Source organism: Rhynchophorus ferrugineus, unplaced genomic scaffold (assembly GCF_030347505.1).
Source record: "Rhynchophorus ferrugineus isolate W39M unplaced genomic scaffold, kcgeb_rfMv2 rfM4, whole genome shotgun sequence".
Lineage (NCBI taxonomy): Eukaryota > Metazoa > Arthropoda > Insecta > Coleoptera > Curculionidae > Rhynchophorus > Rhynchophorus ferrugineus.
In genome coordinates, this window is record NW_027472583.1 from 1,232,209 (window position 1) to 1,247,272 (window position 15,064).

General features: G+C 33.0%; 5 protein-coding genes across 6 annotated transcripts in view; 2 read left to right on the forward strand and 3 right to left on the reverse strand.

Annotated features, from left to right (window-relative positions):
- Positions 1-540: 540 nt before the first annotated feature.
- Positions 541-1,980, reverse strand: LOC143195915 (uncharacterized). Its single transcript, XM_076403433.1, has 6 exons — positions 1,862-1,980; positions 1,384-1,631; positions 1,131-1,328; positions 931-1,069; positions 746-881; positions 541-688 (listed from the first exon to the last, which is right to left on the reverse strand). Exons 2-6 carry the CDS (start codon positions 1,525-1,527, stop codon positions 592-594), a joined length of 714 nt encoding a protein of 237 aa, XP_076259548.1. The 5' UTR covers positions 1,528-1,631; positions 1,862-1,980; the 3' UTR covers positions 541-591.
- Positions 1,981-2,688: 708 nt separating this feature from the next.
- On the forward strand, positions 2,689-3,867 carry LOC143195914 (esterase AGAP003155). 2 transcript variants are annotated; one of them, XM_076403430.1, is made up of 5 exons: positions 2,689-2,816; positions 2,869-3,136; positions 3,198-3,395; positions 3,460-3,603; positions 3,660-3,867. In XM_076403430.1, the coding sequence occupies exons 2-5, from the start codon at positions 2,890-2,892 to the stop codon at positions 3,830-3,832; spliced, it is 762 nt and encodes a 253-aa protein (XP_076259545.1). In that variant the 5' UTR covers positions 2,689-2,816; positions 2,869-2,889; the 3' UTR covers positions 3,833-3,867. The 2 variants fall into 2 exon arrangements, with proteins under 2 accessions (XP_076259545.1, XP_076259547.1); XM_076403432.1 differs by having other exon boundaries at positions 2,777-2,797.
- Positions 3,868-4,305: 438 nt separating this feature from the next.
- Positions 4,306-8,364, forward strand: LOC143195913 (zinc transporter ZIP1). Its single transcript, XM_076403429.1, has 6 exons — positions 4,306-4,519; positions 6,078-6,366; positions 6,417-6,536; positions 7,110-7,287; positions 7,700-7,912; positions 7,973-8,364. Exons 1-6 carry the CDS (start codon positions 4,450-4,452, stop codon positions 8,141-8,143), a joined length of 1,041 nt encoding a protein of 346 aa, XP_076259544.1. The 5' UTR covers positions 4,306-4,449; the 3' UTR covers positions 8,144-8,364.
- RpL24-like (Ribosomal protein L24-like) lies at positions 8,357-9,099 on the reverse strand. The gene is made up of 2 exons (XM_076403436.1): positions 8,948-9,099; positions 8,357-8,873 (listed from the first exon to the last, which is right to left on the reverse strand). The coding sequence occupies exons 1-2, from the start codon at positions 9,026-9,028 to the stop codon at positions 8,424-8,426; spliced, it is 531 nt and encodes a 176-aa protein (XP_076259551.1). The 5' UTR covers positions 9,029-9,099; the 3' UTR covers positions 8,357-8,423.
- A 248-nt stretch (positions 9,100-9,347) lies between these two features.
- Positions 9,348-15,064, reverse strand: part of futsch (microtubule-associated protein futsch) — a 135,232-nt gene continuing 129,515 nt past the window's right edge. The window contains exons 10-11 of the mRNA XM_076403437.1: positions 13,644-14,204; positions 9,348-11,430 (exon numbers count right to left, since the gene is read on the reverse strand). Coding sequence (XP_076259552.1) covers positions 11,261-11,430; positions 13,644-14,204 — 731 coding nt within the window. The 3' untranslated portion in view covers positions 9,348-11,260. The remainder of the gene's footprint in view (positions 11,431-13,643; positions 14,205-15,064) is intronic.

The window sequence follows — 15,064 nt, forward strand, 5'->3', positions numbered from 1 at the left end:
ATTTTCAACCATCAATATGTTAATAGTGTTATAAGAAAAAAATTAAAAATTGAAACTATAAATATAACTGAATTATTATGAATTGTTCTTTAATACAAAAGTCAGCCAATCAAGTTTAATCAGTTTTACCCTTTTAAGAATTAATTTGACAGATATCTAACCTCAATTTCATAACAAACAATTATATTAGCAATGATTATGTGTACAGTATGGGACTCTTAAAAAATCTTTTCTCTATGGCATCTGGAGTGACCTCTGGGCTTGGGGATGAAAATAACTGGAGATGAGTCACTTTTAAGAACCTGCGGGTATTAGGTTTTTATTAGTTTATCGCGCTATTCCACTAATTTAACATAAAATTAGCATCTATTTTTACATATATTCTTTGATTAAAATATACATTTGACTTGGTTTTATATTTATAATTTACAACTTAACTATATTTTTATTTTATCATTTGTAATGAAATGAACATTCTACATAAATTTAAAAATTAACTAATTTCTATGATATTCTGTATATGAATAAAAACACTTTCAATTCAATAAACCTCTCATTTATTACATATAACAAATATAGAACATATATAAATTACTTTTTATATCTGATACCCAAACTTTTATTTTCTTTACGTTTGTAAACAAGTTTCCTCCTTTTATTTGTTGCATTCCATGGTTCTGGCTCCAAACTGAGTATATGTTTACAATTAAAAGTGAGAATATATAGAATACATTATGAAACTCACTTTTTACTGGTCATTTCTACTTGTCCATTTTGTTGAGCGAACTCTTTCCAAAATTGACTGGTTTCTTGAAATACTTTTAAAACTAGATAATTGGCATTACTTTCAATAATATCAACTTCTTCTGTTTTTAGCTCATCTAGAAAAAAACTCCTTCTTCAACTCAGCATCAAAATATTACTACAAACCTCTTGATATTTCTCCATGCTCCACTTTATATTCTCTTATTTCTCTGTCTTTCATTTTTAAAAGTTTCAAAAGGTGTTCTTTCTGTTTTTCTAAGTAATATATGGTTTTTATAAATGGTATTGTTACTTCCTGCTTAAACTAATTCTTTTGATTACTTCTATCTGCATATACATCAATTATTCAATTTGAAAATTGATACCTTTTCTTTACATGGTTTTAGAAAAAATGAATAAACAATATCATCAGCAATATTGGTGGATTTACGTGTTAAACTTAATTTACAGTTTTCATTCCCTTCATTTACTATTGAAATACTTTCATTGTCAAAGGCATTAATGATAGATAATAAGTCCGATTTTATTACATCACTGGTCGCTTCAATCAGGGGATTGTTCTCCTAAAAATAGTTGTAAAACTACAAAAATATTACTACAAGTAATTCAAAAAATTACTTTAAAACTTTCCATTAATTCCATATCTGTAGAAGAACATTTCCAAATATTTTCCAGGTTGGTCAAATACAAGTCAAATGAATCTTCTTCAATTTCACAACGAAATAAATATGGATTACTTAAATGTGTAAATGTCTTCCACATATTGATATCCACAACTATGATTTATTTATAATTTATAATATTTATAAAATAATTCACTAGCCATAAAGGATGTTCTTTGTTAGATTAGATTTGTCTATAGATAGCTAACCTCAAAAAAACAAAAAATATTCTATACTGATAACAAATATTTTATGGATAATAAAATAGGGTTATCCAAAAAATATCGATATATCATGACATTTAAAAACCAATATACCGATATTTTCGGCCAATATTTTTTATTTCAATATATCAATATTTTTTCAAGATATCGAGAACAGAAATTTTTTATAAATCCATATATTTTATTTAACAACAATAGTGTTACTTCTACCATTGTTTTGAACAACTTTTACATCAATGCCGAAACCCGTTCAAACCAAGTATATGCTACAGCCTGGTTTTGGGCACCGTATAATATTATAATTTATAATCAATATAATTTTTTTAGATATTTTAAGGTTTATAGATACCGCCAATGTTTAGTGGCATGCAGCCCGAAATACATAGTTTTAATTAATTTAATTAAAACTTATTATAATAATTAATTAAATTATATTAAAATATTTTATATTAATATATTAAAATCCATAATAATCAGAAACTAATACAACTTTTATTTAGGTAAATAATATTAGCAGTTATGAGAAAATCAGGATCATCCTAATATTAACGTAGCTTTTTGTGTAGAAAAATAATTTAAATATTTCATTGTTATTTTGAGAAATATTTGCTTAAGAGTATAAACATTATCCAGATCGTATCTTTTTGCACTCACATATACATTCTCGATATTTCATGTTGCTTATAACAACACTCTTAAAATTAGGGATGTTATCGATATTTTAAAAAATACCGATACATAGTTTTAGATATTTTGAAAAATATATCGATATATTGTAGAAAAAAGAATTATCCATGTTCTTTTGTAATATATACTGATATTTTAAATATACTTAAAAGGTTTATTAAAAATAACTAAATGGTTTTTTATAATGTTTAAGAAATATATTTAATTTATTTAAGGAAGTATCGCCTTTAAAAGGTTTCGATATATCGGCCAAAAATGAATATTTTTTCAATATATATCGATATTTTTTCGGTATCCCTAATTCAAATATTCATAATCGATAGGAATAAAAATATCTCGTTTCTCATAATCGATTTACTATATACTTTACTATAATCGCTATATATCGATGATACAACCCATAATAACAGCGCTTTTTTCTATGAGTGGTGTTCAGTAATGTCCATAGAAAAAAATATGGTAATGTCATAGAAAAAATGTAATGTTTCCATATATAACCATATCTCTATGTACATAACCAATTTTAATAGGTTAAAAACTCTTAATTTATTATGGAAGAAATAAAAAAACTAGATCAACAGTGTTGTACACCTGAGACAGAGGCCCAAAAATTAAAAATTTTGGTTTTGCATGGTTATCGGCAGAATGCTGAAGTTTTTCGTGCGAAAACAGGTTCATTTCGAAAAATTGTTCACAAGTGGGCGCAATTTAACTATGTCACAGCACCTCACAAAGTTCTATTGGTGGATAATACTGACGTTTTAGATAATCCAGATGTAGGACAGGCTCAGGATGAAGGTATTAAGTTATATACTTTAAATACATATATTATTCATTATCATATTTTTTTATTGGTTAGAACAGTATGGGTGGTTCTTCAATAGAGATGATAAAACCTACAGAGGTATCCGTCAAGGTGGCCCTGCTATTGGATACGATACATCGGTAAATTTAATTGAAGAAGTGTTTGAGAAAGAAGGTCCCTTCGATGGTATACTTGGTTTTTCTCAAGGGGCTTGTTTTCTGGGTCTCTTGTGTGATTTACAACAGAGAGGATGTATGTATGATTTTCTGAATTGTACACTTTGATTAAAATAAAAAACATAATTTACAATTTTTAGTAACAAAACATATAAAGTTTAATTTTGCTATATGCTTTAGTGGTTTTAAATCACAAAGTTGGCCGCACTTGAAATACTACCTGGACACATTGGAGTTACCAAGTATGCATGTTTTTGGTGAAACTGATAAAGTTATACCAACTGGTAAGTAGTATGTTATGTTACAACTTTTAATGTATTTAATGTTAACTATATTGCAGAAATGAGTGAAGCTTTAGCATTATGTTTCAAAGATCCATTAATTGTACGACATGGTGGTGGTCATTATGTAGCAGCGTCATCTGCTCAAAAACATGAATATCAGAAATTTTTTAAGTTACAAGTATTACAGAAGAGATACAGAGAACAACAAGAGGAGAAACAGAATGAATGATTTGTATATTTATAAATATAAGTATTTATTTTAAATACTGGTGTTTTTCTTTTATATATAACATATTAACATGAAAGTCTATTTTTTGTTATTACTACGTTTAACATAGGTTTAATACCGACTAATTCTGGGATAATTATCTTAAATATCATTAAAACTTAAAGAAATTGAAACTTTTGTTAAGTTGTCATTTTATTACCATTTTTTAATAAACGTAATGGTGAAGGTGGCGGTATTAAATATAAGCAATAGTATGCCGTAAATTGGAAAAGTTCACGACAAAAAAGCTATTCATTCATAATTAACTTTTTACACGAACCCTGTATATCAAGAGTATGAAAGATCGTGAATTCTGAGACTGTTGAATCCTTCTAATGCACAAAAAATATTTATGTCAACATTATTTTCTGAAGATAAAAATAGTTGATAAGTTATCAGTTGAAAAATTCGGTTTTGATTTCTGTAATGTGGAACAATAGTACGGGCTGTATCAATTTACTTTCCCTGATTCGTTGTTAACTGCTTAGTGGTTTTACAATCCGGATTGTGTTTGTGCTCTTCATTAAGTTTATGTTTGTAAGCATTTTACAAAAAGCCATTTATTGGATATCAACAGGATGAGTTTGACGGCTTTACAAACGAAATTGCTCGCTATGGTTTGTTTGGGTGCTGGAAGTATATGCGCAGGTGAAGTAACCTATATTTTAATGATAAAATTTGATAATTCTTTTCTCTAGCTAGTAATTTAACAGTACATATTTAACAGTACTAGTGATGACCGAAATCGAAATTAACCCGTAATTTATGTTTCTTTTATAAATCATTGCACATATTTTTTAAATTACTTCTATTGCATTAAGTGCAATAATATAAATCTGATATACTGCAATAGCACAAATAAAATATTTAATGAAACATTCAAAAAGCACAATTAATAGTATTTTTGTATTCATATAGTGACATAATTCTTTGTTAATTTTATTTTATTAATAATATTATTGGTTGAAATATTGTTTTAAGTAACTTTTTTTATTTATACTCAAAGCATTCCTTGAGATCCGCAGTCAATACTCAATAGAGGCCATATCTGGACTATAACATCTATACAACATAAAGTAGTATATAGAGTGTTAACTTAATACATATAATTTCAGAATTGTTTTGCGTGGTCATAGCAGGAAGGCGCTAAGAACGTCATTTCGATACATTTCATTGGTTAGTTTAAATTACCATTACAGACACCTATAATATTTTATTAGGAATTCATACGCATTAGGTGACCAACCCCTGACGTCATATTCTACTGATCAATTAAATTTTAAATAAGACTACATTAAATATTTAAATAAAATTCTATATAAATACAAATATTAAAATATAAGCGTATATAATGTAAATAAATAAAAAATAATTTTGTTAATATTTTATTTACTTGTTCAACTCAAAAACATATTAAGGCAATTTAAAATTATTTTTACAATGCTATTGTGAAAATTGTTGAAAGAATAATTTAAACGGTTAAATTATATGATATATGTCAGAATGGAGAAAACATACCAAAAAGTATTAGTTTTGAAACTAGAGATAAACAAACATATTTTGAACAAAATGACTTCTGTGCTCTTATTATAGTAAAATCGAGGAGTTAAAGAGACAGTTTAAAGATCTATTAACAATAAAATAAAACAAACATGATAATTGCCTATAAAATCAGTCTCAACTTTTTTTAATGTATTTTTTTAACATAATTGTAGCCGAATTAATTTTTCCATGCATAGACCCAAAAAAATCCCACCTATGTCAGTCCTTAAGCCAAAATATTAATTATTAGTAACTTAACAAATATACATTTAGGTAAATGAGCCCCGTCAAAATTATTATGTTTTTAATTGACGGCACTTTACGTGACGTCAGAAACAAACAATCGCGTTATAGAAGTGAGTCATTCAAATGCCTTTGTAAGGAAGTTCAAACGAACCAATAAAAAATGTAGTCTCAGTGCCTGCATTGGTGGGACCACGCAAAACATTTCCTCGGTTTCGCCTATTTAAGTTAAAGCCCTATATAATACTCTATGCTGTACTCTAAACCATAAGATTGTCATGAAATTTTGATGTGTCGTTTGAAGGTTAGAACTATTAGGTTATGTTTATCGAGGTTAGGAGGTGGCGCCATCTACACGTCAGACACGGGACTCTATACGTATATATGGGTTATATTATTTAATATATTTATATATTTTCAGGACTGATACCAGCACTACTTGTCAGACATTCTCACCGACAATCTCCCCTTATTCTGAGCATTTTGCTCTGTTTTGGTGGTGGAGTGCTTTTATCTACTTCCTTGGTCCATATATTGCCCGAAGCGCAAGTTTCAGCCGACAAAATTTTTCGGCCCTACATAGAACTATTCTTCATTGCTGGATTTTTCTTATTATATTTAATCGATGAAATAGTTCACTGTATATATGGAGCGACTGCGAACAGCAATTGTGGTGACGCGCTCATCGAAGAGAGGTTATCGTATTCAAGGTATTTTTAAGTAATCGTAATAACAAATAGATGCTAAAGTAGAAAAGTAGTGTTTATTTTAGACCGAGTTTGTCAGAAAGGCGACACTCGGCCATGAGCAGATATGGAACATACAATTTAGGAACACATACCTGTAGTAGTAATCGAGTTTCTAACAATCATGTTATAAGGTGTGTATTAGGAACTAAAGCAATAAGTCTATAATCACTGGCGATCAGCGTCGAACTTCGCGAATAATTACGTAATCTAAACCAAAATTCTAAAGTCTATTATCAAAAAGTAATATAATACCTCGCATTTGCCATTATAATTGTAACAATGCTTAAGAAAACGTTCTATTAAAGCTGACCGACATAAAAGTGATACGCGTAAATTTAACAAAAAGAGATTAACAAAAAAAAAATTTACTGAGATTAACTATAATCATGCCTGAATTTATTGACATATCTGATTGATATTAACAGATATGTCTCTATGTCAAATCTCCGTTTGAAAGTACCGATATGAAAAGTGTCGTCAAACAAAACCAAATTTGTTTTCACGCCAACTCAGGATGTATAATAAACTTATCTAAAATGACAAACTATTTACTAAAGAAAAAGTTTGTCTCAATACAATTGAATTATATATTAATAAAAATATTTACCAGTGAAATGGGAGGGAGTAGATATAAAAACGTATTGTGTGATATTTGCGTAATCAAAACTATTTGCACTTTAACAGCAATTTTGTACTGTTTTAAGGCCTGCCTTCTCAGACAGTGCGCTTCTAAACCCACCTCCGCCGCAACTGTGTCATTTGGCTCATAGAGAGCCATGCCAATCTAGCGTACCTACCGTAAACTTTGGTCTTCTGATAGCTTTGTCGATGCACAGTTTGTTGGAAGGCTTAGTTATCGGATTGGAAGGAGAACCTACAAAGGTGAGTATCTTTTCGAAGCACTATCAACAGTAGAACTAAAAATTTGATACTTCACCGTTCCTAAGAACGTAATCAAAATGTCCACTCTTAAATTAAAGATTTACTTTGAAAATCTTAAGAAAGACATAGACTCCGTTGTGTATGATGCAATTGAGCTTAATAAAATAGGTCGTTATTTTGTTGTTTAAATATAGTTATAAAAGGCATTCATATTATTCAAATATAAAAAGATTTAATATAATTAAATCATAATATAATATTAAAATGAAATAACATTAATGCAAATATTGAAATTAATATATAATCTCTAAAAAGATTAATGAATATTTCATTGCTCTCTATAAACAATTAAGAAAGCATTATAAAGAATAAGATGTGTTAAAAATAGAGGCCTAAAACAATTTTATTTTAGGTTCTTCTTATACTAGGAGCAGTAGCTTCCCATAAATTAGTGGTTGGTTTCTGTTTAGGACTAGAACTTCTCAATAATGTTAATACAAGCTTCTGCAAATATTTAGTGTGTATTGCTGTATTTTCACTCTCAACAGTCGGTGGTATTGGTCTGGGAATTATTATAGCACATATTAGGGGCACCATAATATTAATTGCAACACCAATTTTGCAGGTAAAGTTATTAATTCAAACAAAAGTTTTCGAAATGATATTTCTTGATTTCAATTTTTAGTCTTTAGCTGGAGGAACTTTGATGTATGTGACTGTTAGTGAGGTATTGCCAAGAGAACGTGCCAGATGGCATCAGAAGCATTTTCGAAAATATGTAGGACTTCTTCAACTATTATCAGTGATGTTTGGATTTAGTTTAATGACTGCCTTTAATAAATTATTTGATACATGATTGTTTGACATTAGTTAATAAAAACCATGATTTTGATGAATAATATTCATTGATACAATAATGTACTTATAAATCATATTATACAAATATAATTTATACCTTAACATATATTATTATGAAATTAGAGATAAGACATGTAAGAAAAATAATTCTTAAAGAAAAAAGTGATATTGATCGTAATGTGATAATTACTAAGTAAATAAAACAGACATATGAAATTCGTTTAAACCTTATTATTTAAAATAACATAAACTTACAGAGTAATACATTCGCTTTAATTTTACAATGTAACTTCACCCCCATCTTCAATAATACCCTCCATCTGTTCTTCTTGTTCACTCTCACTGTCTTGTAAGTCCTCCGACATTTTCTCACCCTGTCTCTCTTTAAGACCGGCAGCAGGCGAACGAATAAGGGCAAGATCACGTTTAACTTCTTTGACATCTCTTTCCTGTTCCAATTCTCTGCCTTTACGCAATCTTTGTAAAATATAAGCGCCCTGTCGTTTCTGTTTAATAATTTCAACCTTCTTCATGGCCTCAATCGCTTTGGTAAACGTCTCCCGACTGTACTTAATAGGGATGTGTCTCCTCTTTTCAAACTCAAATGATGGATCGATGGCGAGTTCTTTACCAACTGTCTTCCTGTAAGCTTTGGTCCATTTTACTTTACGTGGGTTCTTTTTCTTTTTGAAGGCTGCGTGACATTTTGACCGACAGAATTTGAATATCTAAAATTGTATCGTTCTGGTGAAATATAACCTCAACAATTTAGACTTTTAATTACGAGTTTCATTGTACTTACTTTGCAGTCGTTCCTTACGAATTGAATTCCATGTCCAGGAAATATTCTGGATGAACAGAAATAACACGTTTCAATACGCATTTTTCTGTTTTGTTTTTGGAGTGAACCTTAAAAGTGTCACACGCCACAAAAGTAAGGTTAAAAAGGGAAGGGAGGAGTTAAGTGGACGATAAGTAAAATTTTAACTTGTATTTTTGGTTGCCAAAACACTAAAAGGATGTCAAAACTTTAATAACTGATGTTAAGTAATGAAACAAATCAGATTTCCAAAATAGAGTAATAATTCCGAAGATGTACTTGTGATAGTAATTAGATTAGGTATTTTTTAAAAATGTACTTTCTGTTATTAATTAATTAGGGCTAAATATTAGGATAGGGTAAAAATAGAAAGAAGAAAGTCTAAAATTAATGGTTTTTATTCTCATACATATCCCATACATTAAATGCGTTGAATATATGTAACTCTGGTACAACATTTTAAGCTAGAAATGATCAGATTCCCTTTGGACTAGAAGCTATTCAATTTTTTAAATAATTTTTAAGTTTAAATCGATTAAAATTTAGATTCGCTGACAATTTCCTACTTCCTTCCATTAACACCCAATAAAAATATTTTCTTCTCTTTCCACGTCTCTTCTTCATCGCGGAACATATACTCGAACTCGATGTTGGTGTATGTTTTATTGGATCGAGTCGGATATATGGGTTCGTAGATGAAGATATCTCACTTATTGTAATTTAAATGGCCAAAAATCGACTGATCTGACGATCAAATGGGTCAATTTTTGAACGATTCAAATAGAATTGCAAAAAATCCTAATCCAAGGCTAAACCTTCAATAGCACCAATCATACATTAGTTAACAATACTAATTTGTCACACTTGAAAGCTCGTTTAATCCCATCTCAGTATTTTTTGAGTTCAGTGTATATTTTCTAATGGCCCCACTAATTTTTAAAGTTGTACAGGACCAAAGTTTTGCCAAGAGAACATTAAACTCGTCTACAGCTACCCATTAAGAGTCTTGAGAAAACCTCGGCCTGTAAAGCTTCTACTATCCTTTTTTCCCGCTCTATTTTCTAAAGTTTAGTCTAAAGGAATGACACTTAAACAAAATATGAAGGAATCAAGTTGGGCAGTTTCCGCGGTTTTAATCGAAATGTTCTGTCAAAGATTGTCACTGTTATCTATTTCAACGCAAAACATACTTGATTTTGATCTGGAAGTTGTCATCTTGTCGGAAATTCAATAAATATAAACTGCACTCAAAAATACTTGTGTATTCGAAACTAAAAACCAAAACAAAACGTCTTAAGAACCAAAAAGTATTTATTTCATTTCTTAATATAGCACTATTATGTATATAATAAAAACAGTCTTCGACTAATAGACGAAAAAAATCTAGTAGGCCCTTAATTCTAAATTCGAAAATAATAATAATGATAATCATAAAATAAAACACGTACATATATATGAACAAATAATAATTGTATAAATAAATGTATGGAACATAAGTCTTACATGCTATTGCACAGAAAACAAGCACAATATGTTAAAACTATTAAAATTACCTGTAAATGCATTTACAAAATGCCAACACTGTTCCAGTTATCTTTAACAGCTGTTCGCCATCTTGTCCAACAATAGCAATACTCGCAACTTAGTTATGTTTATATCACAAATAAAAACAAAATATCAATATACCTTTCTTTTTTTAAATAGTTAACACATATAGAAGAAGCTAGACCAACAACTAAACAATGGGAGGTTGTATTGCTATTCTTCTTCGTTCTTTCCGTTTCTATTCGACGCTCTACTGTTACCCGGCCTCCCACGTTTTAGTCGATGTACTCAACATTTAATGGTATTATAGAAGGTGATTTTAATAATAAATTTTAGGTTAGCTTTATGCTCTCTTTTAACCCTTTTAACTAAATTTCTTCATTGTTTACAACGGATAAACTTCTGAAACTTCAACTTTACGTCTTTACTATAGCCGACCATCGATTTCATGATGTTTGATCATAATTAAATAAGAACTAGTTCCCTTTCCGACACGTTTTCAGTCTTATTTAAGCATGATGAGTCATTCTTCCGGTGAACGTTGTTTATTTCCCTTTCTAGCACGGGAATAATGTTGGGGGTTTGGGGGGTGTGTAGGTTTTTTTCTCATTAAAGAAGACGTTATCTCGGAGGAGGTAAAGTGTGGGAAGATATTTTTTTTTAAAGTTATTTCGTGACGTTTAATTTGTTTGTATTGGTAAAAATGGACGTGTTGAATTTGTTCAAAGTGGCAGCAGTATGGTGGTCGGTTTAAAATTCCAAACGGTAAGCTGAACAGGAGGTCTCGTGATCCTGGAGGTTGATGGTGCAACGGCTGGCCGAGGGCGAGAGATCGATCTTGAACTTGGACAGCAGTTCCTCGTTTTCCGCGATCCAGTAACCGAGGATGTCGGTGTCGTAAGTCGGGATGATGGTAACTTCTAAAAATAAGAAAAAGTTTTTAGGAAACAAGTTTTAAATATACAATTTTTTGATAATATTACGTCTATACATTCATTTTTATAGTATTAAATATTCATTTCACTCCGAAGTCCAATCGACAGTCATCCGAGTGGACCGCACACGAGGAACCCGCTCCAAAGCGTGGGAAAACGCAACAGTCGGCTGGCAAGGTTATGGCGTCTGTATTTTGGGACGCGCATGGAATAATTTTCATTCACTACCTTGAAAAAGGAAGGACCATCAACAGCCACTATTACATAGCTTTTTTTTGTTCTGGCCTAAAAACCAGGCCGTGGAAAGCATGACGCATACCTGGTCGCGGAGACTTGCCCTGGAGTGACAAGTTGGACCGGGTTATGTGGGACTGCCTCTGGGCTTACCAATACACTAAACCGAAACCGCCTCACAGTTGACCCCTGTGGATCGCTACTGCTACTGCATTAAATTTGGGGATATGGCACCGCCTGATTGGGCAGCTGTTATTGGGCACGAGGGCCCGACGATTCTATTGATTCGCGAACCTGAATTAACACACAACTGGATAGTGTTGTATGGGGCAAAAGTTATGACTGTAGCGACGGATGAGGCTGTTTCAGCCTGGAAAAGGGGGAGCTTAGCGATGACGCGGTGCTAAGCTCCCAGCATGTCGACCAGCTCGCGAACAAGCGCGTTTTCAGAAGAACTTGAGCTGAGCTGTTGTTTGTGGAATGATTGAGATATGAAGTGTTTGATTTCTGGAGTGTCAGTTTCCCTATGAATTTGATTATTTCTGATTTTGATTTTGATTTCTCCTGAGGAGCTTATTTTGGAAAACTTGAAGCCGTTTGACCTGGTTGGGTGTAACAAACTTGAAGTAGACATTAGATCCGTAGAGGAGTGCGGACCGAATTAACATCTTGTAAAAAAAGCATTTGATGGAGATGGGAAGTCTGCTAGAAGGGCAGGCCAGAGAAGATAGCAGGTTTGCTATCCCCGAACCTTTTTCGATTGCTTTCTGGATTTGGGAATGCCAACCGAACCGCCGGTCGAAGTGAAGACCTACGTACGTGACGCTATCCAGCCATGGAATTATTGCGGTGTCGATCTTAAGTTGCGAACTATTACATAGCGTTATTGGATCGTTTGAAGGGCGAAATCGCCGATAAACGGCCGCATTTGAAGAAAAAGAAAGTGCTGCCTCACCAAGACACTGCACCGTGTCACAAGTCAGTGAAAACGATGGCAAGAATATATGAATTGGGCTTGGAATTGCTTCCTCATCCACCGTATTCTCTAGATCTGGCTCCAGAGACTATTTCCTGTTCTCAGATCTCAAAATAATGCTCGCTGGGAAGAAGAATTTTCATCGAATGCAGAGGTGATCGCAGAAACTGAGGCCTATTTTGAAGCAAAGGACAAATCGTACTACAAAAATGATATCGAAAGGTTGGAGGGTCGCTATAATCAGTGTATCACCCTTGAAGGGAATTATGTTGAATAAAATAAAACTAATTTTGCCAAAAAAATGTGTTTTACTATCGTAGGCAGGGGATTTTTCAATTGACCTGTTATAATAAACCACAACTCTAAACTACAAATTGTTATGACTGTATAATTAACTGTAGTTTAAATCCCTCGAAAGTATATGCAATAGTTGTACTTTTTTATATATATTTTAAAGTCTCCTTTTACCAACTATGGGTATATCTGGACAGGGCTTAAAGTTTAACGTGGGCTCCGAACCGCGGTCCACGGTAGGCTTAATGCTGATGGTCCACGGAACCATCAGCATTAAGCCTACCGACTGGCGAGTGACCAACTTTAGAAATCATCGTAGAAGACAGCCGGTCTTACCCAGCCTGGTTACTGGCGTGATTGGGATCATTTTCCTTGTCCGACTCTTGCCTAGGACAATCACAAATTTTAAACAATCACAAACATAAATGTACGACCATGCCCCAGCAGGATTCGAACCCGCGGCTACCGCAACAATCGCCTTTACCATTGCGCCACCAAGCCGGCGCAATAGGTGTACTATAATGTTAAAATATAAAATTAATTATATTTGAGTTAATGCAGCAATATTGCGACGTCTTGATGTCATCAATTTAGATGACGCGAGTTCACTGTTTCATTAAACAGACGATATGTACTTAACTTCGTTATTGTGAAAGAAAAAACGATATGTTGTTCATATTAAACTGGAAATTACCTAAATCCTTATCCTCCCATGTTTGTTTGGCCTCCAGCAGCGCGTCGTACACCTGTCGGCTCGGTTCCAAGCCGGAGAACACGTAATATCTCGCTCGGACTTTCTTGAAGAAATCGACGTAGGAATAGTAATGATTCCCGTGATGAGGCACGTAGGTCAGATCCACGTAGACCGGGCTGACCTTCTTCGCTTTCAACTTGGAGGGCGACTCCGCGCGCTTCCTGTCGTCGTTCAGCTTGTTCTTCGCGGTGACGTAGGCGGGAAGCTTCTTCTCCTTCTTGGGAGTGCCCTTCTCGTTGTTGGGGGGCGCGGGGCTCGGGAGTCCCAGCGGTTTGCCCCAGGAAGCGATGGGATCGTCGAAGTACACGCTGGTGGTCATCGGATCGGGTTGCTGACGATCCCGGTCGCCGGAGGAGGAGGGGAGTTCGCCGACGAAACTGGCGGTCATCACGTCCGGTTCGCTGGGTCGGGTGAATTTGGCCTTGGTTATTTCGTACAAGTAACTGGGTGCCGGCGAGTGGGCGGTTTCTTCTCTTTCAGAAGGTCGTGAAGGAAGTTCTCCTAAAACCGACGCGTGAAAATTAGTTAAAATTAAAACTCACAATATGTACGATGGTGTTAAAGATGTTGGAAAGATAAATGAGTAAAATTGTGGATTATAACATAACGGCTGAGAAGTCACGGGCCTAACGCATAGATGGCGCTAGTTTTATTGTATTCACCGCTTTTAGTACTAACCTTCAAAAGAAAGCTGTTAAAATTTCATGATATTCTACACATGAGTTTGCGAGATGCTGTGCTAAGAGTGTCACTACTTTTTCTTATTATTTTCAAAACAATGGATCAAAAACAATTTTACACTGTTCTTGATAGAAAAAATGCCATTTAAGTGAAGGAATTGCTTGAAAAATGTTACAAGGACTCTGCTCCATCAGAAACAACAATAAAACGTTGGTTTGCTGATTTCAAACGTGGTCGTAGAGACACTGATGATTACCAGTGGACGTCCAAATGAGTTGGTAACACCAGAGAATATCAAAAAAATCCACAAAATCGTCTTAAAAAAACGAAAGGTGAAGTTGCGTGAGTAGTTAACATCTATACATCGATATCGATATAAAGATATCAAAAGAACGTGTTGGTTTTGTATTGAATGAGCATTTGAATATGAGAAAGTTCTGTTCAAAGAGGGTGCATCGTCTGTTCACTGTTGACCATAAACAAGAACGTGTTGTTGATTTTGAGCAGTGTTTGGCCATGTTTAAATGGAACAAACTGTAATTTTGGCCTCGATAAACGATCGTCATCTGAGTAGACAGTAACTGGTGACAGGCTTATTTTGAAGCATAAGATAAATCGTCCTACAAAGGTGGTATTGAAATGTTAGAGCGGCACTGAAATGATTGTGTGGCTCATGATGA

Excerpts from the sequence above, each read along its gene's own strand:
- LOC143195914 (XM_076403430.1), top strand. The coding sequence starts at position 2,890 with ATGGAAGAAATAAAAAAACTAGATCAACAGTGTTGTACACCTGAGACA. Across the intron at positions 3,137-3,197 it reads AGGACAGGCTCAGGATGAAG|AACAGTATGGGTGGTTCTTC; the intron begins GTATTAAGTTAT and ends TTTATTGGTTAG. Across the intron at positions 3,396-3,459 it reads TGATTTACAACAGAGAGGAT|TAACAAAACATATAAAGTTT; the intron begins GTATGTATGATT and ends TACAATTTTTAG.
- LOC143195915 (XM_076403433.1), bottom strand. The coding sequence starts at position 1,527 with ATGTGGAAGACATTTACACATTTAAGTAATCCATATTTATTTCGTTGT. Across the intron at positions 1,329-1,383 it reads AATTAATGGAAAGTTTTAAA|GAGAACAATCCCCTGATTGA; the intron begins GTAATTTTTTGA and ends AACTATTTTTAG. Across the intron at positions 882-930 it reads GCATGGAGAAATATCAAGAG|ATGAGCTAAAAACAGAAGAA; the intron begins GTTTGTAGTAAT and ends GTTTTTTTCTAG.
- LOC143195913 (XM_076403429.1), top strand. The coding sequence starts at position 4,450 with ATGAGTTTGACGGCTTTACAAACGAAATTGCTCGCTATGGTTTGTTTG. Across the intron at positions 4,520-6,077 it reads TGCTGGAAGTATATGCGCAG|GACTGATACCAGCACTACTT; the intron begins GTGAAGTAACCT and ends ATATATTTTCAG. Across the intron at positions 6,367-6,416 it reads GAGAGGTTATCGTATTCAAG|TGTTTATTTTAGACCGAGTT; the intron begins GTATTTTTAAGT and ends GTAGAAAAGTAG.
- RpL24-like (XM_076403436.1), bottom strand. The coding sequence starts at position 9,028 with ATGCGTATTGAAACGTGTTATTTCTGTTCATCCAGAATATTTCCTGGA. Across the intron at positions 8,874-8,947 it reads TCGTAAGGAACGACTGCAAA|ATATTCAAATTCTGTCGGTC; the intron begins GTAAGTACAATG and ends ATACAATTTTAG.